The sequence below is a fragment of the Danio rerio genome, chromosome 9 (assembly GCF_052040795.2).
Source record: "Danio rerio strain M-AB ecotype USA chromosome 9, GRCz13ab, whole genome shotgun sequence".
In the NCBI taxonomy this organism is placed as follows: Eukaryota; Metazoa; Chordata; class Actinopteri; order Cypriniformes; family Danionidae; genus Danio; species Danio rerio.
In genome coordinates this window covers 49689001-49695000 of record NC_141029.1, presented here as the reverse complement: position 1 = coordinate 49695000, position 6000 = coordinate 49689001, and the positions used below count along the sequence as shown (strand labels likewise).

The window sequence follows — 6000 nt, the reverse complement described above, 5'->3', positions numbered from 1 at the left end:
CAGACAATCGGGGAAAAAAATGCTTAAGGGGGCTAATAATATTGACCATAAAATGTTTTTTTTTTTTTTTATAAAACAATTAAGACTTTTTCTGAAAAGAAATAATGTAGGAAATACTGTGAACAATTATTTTCCCTGTTAAACATAATTTGGAAAATAGTTGTTAAAGAAAAACCCACAGGAGCGCTCATAATTTTGACTTCAACTGTATGTGTTTTACACTGTTGTAAACAATAAGCGCACACTTATTATAAGTTGCTTTATCAAAGCATAAGGCCAAAAAGCGTCTGCTAAATGCACTCATATGATCACCTCTCTATAATATTCCTTGTTTTCTTCCTCCCGCAGCCTGAAGAGTTTGAAGCCGTTCATTCGCACACCTTCCGGCTGAAGACGTTCAAGAAGGGGAAACACTGTGGTGTTTGCAAGCAGACGGTCAACAATGAGGGGCTCATCTGCAGAGGTCAGTCCAGAGCCTGAGGGCTATCATCTGTTAATGTTTATGATGGCCACATCTGCTCACAGTGACCAGTCAGTCCTCTCTCATCTAATGAAACATAATCATTAACTCCATTAGACTGCTAAGGGGGAGCGTGTGATGTTATGCTGATGGTACACAGGGGATCTTTTTTGAGCAATGTTTCTGGGCAACTTTGGGGAATGATGCCATAAATGGGCAACCAGGTGAGATACGGGGAAACTAATTGGGGCAGTGGGTTAAAGATACAATGGTGTTCAGTTCTTAATAGAGAGGTAGCCAAGCAAGAGCAGCCAAAGTCCGGAGACTTGAGGACAGACAGCAAAACTTTGTGTAATGAAATTCCACAAATAATACAGTTGACATCAAAATAATTATTCTTTTTCAAATATCTCTTAAATGATGTTTAACAAGAGCATTTTCAGAGTATTTCCTATAATATTTTTACTTTTGGGGAAAGTCTGTTTGGACCAGAGTAGAAATGTTAATAACATACAAAGTGTGAAGCTGTTTGATCAGTTCTTTTTAGATTTCTGATCGAGTTATGTCAGATTTATTAATGTAGTGAATCATTTGATTTTCATTGAGCAGGTGTAATATTCATTAATATTAATTATTCGAATTCTTATATTCACTAAGGTGCTGCTGTTTGAAGTCGAATGATAGTTACGTCATCAGTAACCTGCAGGCTGCATTTTGCTAACGGGGCTGCAAGAAAATAAATAAAAAGAGCGGAGCTGCGGCAAAATAATGAATAAAAAGAGTGAGGCTATGGTCAAATAAATGAATGAATAAACAAATAAATAAATTAATTAAAAAAGTGCGACTGCTGAGCGTGCAAGCAGCTAGAGACACCGGCCCTTACGGCCAAAAAACAGACCGGCCCACCGGGAATTCTCATGGTCCTCATGATTAGCCAATCCGGGCCAGGGGTGTGTTTCCCAAACAACGAGGTTACTCACGCCTGAACTATCATAGTCTGATGCATCATTTGGGAAAAAAACGATGTAGTGACGAGTGTTTCCCAAAGCGCATAGTTTCTCTATCACAGATCCATCGCTTAAACCATGTTAGTTATAACGTAAAACGCCCATTATAACGCTCTAAATGGGGCGGAGGAACTACTTCTTTGGAGAAAAACCCCATCATTTCTTTGTGCAAATTATATTGTTTTACACAAACAGGCATTTAAAAGATAAATACAATGTTAGTTTTGGTAAAAACATGCACTCGCTTTCCATATTAACCGAATTATATGCAAATGCCACATATAGAGCCTGCGTTTCCTTTACAAATATTATTGAGAATATCCTGTTTTAAAACAAATCACTTACAAAAGCTAAAACATAATCTAATATCATATATAAATCATAGGAATCAATAAATAATAAGGCTATTTATTATAAAATTAAATTTAATATTACAAATTAGGAAATGAAAGAAATCCTAAGTTTATAATAATATTAATAATACTAATGATGATCATGATGAGGATGATGATGATAATAATAATAATAATAATAATAATAATAATAATAATAATAATAATAATAATAATAACAACAATAATAATGATAATAATAATAACAATAATAATAATAGTAATAATAATAAAAATTGTTATTATTATTATTATTATTATTATTATGAAGTAGTTTATTTACTTTTTATTTTTTGAAAAGTGTACTTTTACAATTTGACGCATGCAAACCACACCAGACATGTTCTAACCAGCAGGCCCATGTCAACAGTACAGATACTTAATAAATAACCCTCTATAGATTAAAAGAATTAGCATATGCTTTTTGTTTTTCACAAGCTTTGGAGACGTAACGTAAATTCCGCTTTCAAATAAAAGGTCACCTATAACTTTGACTGGAGGATGTGTTCAAAATGACATCAATGTTTTCAAAGTGCACTGCGAAGGGAGCACAACTGTAAACATGAAGATCACTAAAACTTAATTGTAAAAATTGTTTAAAAGCAAATTACACCTAAGAGAGATGACCTTAATGCTTTTTTATTTTTAATAATTCCAACTTTGAATGTTAAAATGTTCTAAATGGATAGAGCATAGGGGGGATAAGTGGGAATAGAACACAGCCAGGAATTATATTTCAAACTACAGTTCCAAAGGTGTAGTTGTGAGTGCAAGTTGCGAGAGGTGTAGTTGTAGGTGTAGTTTGCGACACAGTTTGCGAATGTTCGTTGGAGCGACGGATTTGGGAAACGGCAAATCAACAAACTATGATTGTAACATCGGAACTTGCAACCTTAGTTGGCTAACGATGGTTTTGGGAAACGCACCCCTGGATGGTAGTATGAAGCAGAGTAAAGCTGAAAAAATTGAAAGAGAAACAAGAGCACTGAAGTAATTGCTGATGAGAGACGTTTTTGCCACTAGAGGGCGTGTATTCATAACAAACAAAGGCATATTTTCTCGACATTGTGACTGATATATTTTTTCCAATAGTCTACAGAAAAAACACTGTTATACAATGACTTGCCTAATTACCCTAACCTGCCTAGTTAACCTAATTAACCTAGTTAAGCCTTTAAATGTCACTTTAAGCGGTATAGAAGTGTCTTGAAAAATATCTAGTCAAATATATTGTACTGTCATCATGGCAAAGATAAACATGAATAAGTTATTAGAAATTAGTTATACAACGATTATGTCTAGAAATGTGTTGTAAATGTGTTCTCTCCATTAAACAGAAAAAAATACTGAAGGATGAAAATTAAACAGGAGGGCTAATAGTTCCGACTTTAACATTGTAACTCATGTACTCATGTACTTATGTAGGTGCAGGGAAAAAAACAGTGTTGGAATAAATTACATATAGGGAGGATCAGCTCTGCATTGTAGATGACATCAGTGCATCTGTGACTGGAGGGAAACAGAAGGTTTTCATTATGGCGGGACGGCTGAGGCGGATGTTCACCTGCTTTGAATCCGGCTGTGGTAAAGATTCAGTCGGAAAGGAATGTCCATCATGGGAGGTCTGAACGTTAAACACTGATGTTTTTATTGTTTCGTTTTAAGCCATGAGTGGAGTCATCATCAGATGCAGGCAAATTAGATGGTCGACTAGGGCCAAACCTTACAGTATATATACTGCTGCGGGACACATGCAGATAAAGATAGACTGAGGAATGTTGGTGAACAAACTATTTCCAATGGATTTCCATTGTATGGTAAAAATAAAAATGTAAGTCCATGGGACTAAGTCTGAACTGTATAGTCACAGCATGCTTCAAAATTGAAATGTTTGTTTATTTACTGTTTTGAATTGTGCTATGGGACCTCGATTTATGCAACTTTTGGTGATTTATGTCTATACATATTTTGAAAAATATCTAGTCAAATATTATTTACTGTCATCATAGCAAAGATAAAATAAATCAGTTATTAGAAATAAGTTATTAAAACTATTATGTTCAGAAATGTGTTGAAAAAATATTTTCTTTCTTAAACAGAAATTGACTTCTGACTTCAATTCTGACTGCTAAAACACTTACTTTGTTAAACTGCAGTTACATTTTTGACATCAAACATTGTCAGGGCAGAAATTAAGTTTTCATACGACAATACTGCTGCATAAATAAACTGAAAAGACCTGTGATTTTTTTTACTGTATTTTTTGTTTTTTTTAAATTGTTTAATTTTGCATATTTTTTTAAGTTTCTATTTTAAATAGTACGTTTTAATTTTATAATTCTAATTAAATAAATGTAATTATTTTTGTACTTTTTTTTCAATTTTTTCAATTTTACTTTTTTCTTTTATTTTATTTTATTTCAATTTTAAAATTCATTTTCAAATTTTGTATGTTTAATTTAAATACATTTTATTTTATTTTAAAATTATTTTTATATTTATTTTTTGAATTCGACTTTAATTTTAAATTTCACCTTTTTAAGCTATAATTTGTACATTAAATTAAATTAAATATAATTTATACAATAATTTTTAATAGCGTTTTTAAATGTTATTTTTTATTTTAAATTGTACTTTTTAATTTTGATATTTTAATTTCAATTATTTATCAATTGCTTTATTTACAATTCATTCTAATTTTACTTTTAATTTTTATTTTTTTATTAATTACATAATGTTTAATTTTTAAATTAAGTTTTTATTTTCAAATTTTTATTTGACTTTAATTTTTTGTTTTATTTTATTTTATTCTCCCATTAACATATCATTATCAAATAACTGAGTCATACAGAGTCAAAGGTCATGGTAAACAATATTCTGTCCTACAACTTTGAAAGCTGCATTGATTTAGTTTGACAGGATTATGGCAAAGCTAGTCTCTATTTCTCCTTCAGACTGCTTTATTATCATCTGTTGCATAAAGCCAAACATTGCCAGCAGAATCTCCGGTATCAGCAAAGAGATGTGCAAATCAGCTGTTGCCAAGCACTGGCACAATCAGAGACATGTGATGCTCACTGACTGCGCAAACCTCACATTCACATCCAGAACCAGTTTGGCAAAAGACAGGCTACATTTCATGTTCAATACACATTCATGTTTGCATTTAACTGAAATAGCTCTAATAGCACAATAGCTCTACTTTAATTTTTAGTAGAGATTCATTGAAATGACTGAAATTTGTTCAAACACAAAGGCTTTGTATTTGTCATGCATTTAAGTGTTGCACTTTAAGATCTCTCACTATGTTTCAATATATATATACAGTTTACAGTTACAGTTTTGACAGAAGTCAAAATTATTAGCCCTCCTGTGATTTTCTTTTTTAAAATATTTCTTAAACAATGTTTAACAGAGCAAGGCATTTTTTTCACAGTATTTCCTGTAATATTTAAGAGCATTCCTTAAATCGTCTTAAAAAATTCAAAAACTGCTTTTATTCTAGCCAAAATAAAACAAATAAGACTTTCTCCAGAAGAAAAAATAGGAAACTGTGAACAATTCCTTGCTCTGTTAAACATCATTTGGGAAATATTTAAATAAGATAAATAATCACAGGAGGCTAATGATTCTGACTTCAACTGTACAGGTATATCACTTTAGCGTTTGATTGTTTAATGTTAATGATCTTAGGTAATGATTTGCATTCAGTCGGATAGATCTGTCATTGTTGTGTGTCTCCGGGGGGGTTTGTGTCCTCTGAGTGCTATTGAGTTAGTGACGGTTAAGACTATTAGCTGATTGTGTGAGCTGTTAAACTGCTGCTTTCTTACTGCTCATGTCCATCACAACACAAAGAGCTGTGTCCTTCTAATTGCTTTGGGCTTTGAGACCGAAAGTACAGGATAGAGAGCTTTATGGGCGGCTTTGTGGAAGTAAATGGGCCCCCGGTATACTTCAAACTAGGGGGAAAAAGTTCATTGGGTTTACAAAATGTTTTTAAGGTAAGCGGTTGCAAACAATTAAAAAAAAAAACAATAATATAATATTATATATATATATATATATATTATATTAGGTGATGCAGTGGCGCTGTAGGTAGTGCTGTCGCCTCACAGCAAGAAGGTCGCTGGTTCGAACC

General features: G+C 32.4%; 2 protein-coding genes across 38 annotated transcripts in view; both read left to right on the top strand.

The window, feature by feature from the left end:
- The window catches only part of tns1b (tensin 1b), a 479302-nt gene that overhangs the window by 160228 nt on the left and 313074 nt on the right, over positions 1 to 6000 (top strand). For all 37 annotated transcript variants that reach the window (XM_087266581.1, XM_087266576.1, XM_087266579.1 and 34 more), the window contains 1 exon segment: positions 349 to 463. In XM_087266581.1, the coding sequence (XP_087122707.1) occupies positions 349 to 463 (115 nt within the window).
- Positions 1 to 6000, top strand: part of phgdh (phosphoglycerate dehydrogenase) — a 722740-nt gene that overhangs the window by 490570 nt on the left and 226170 nt on the right. The window lies entirely within an intron of this gene.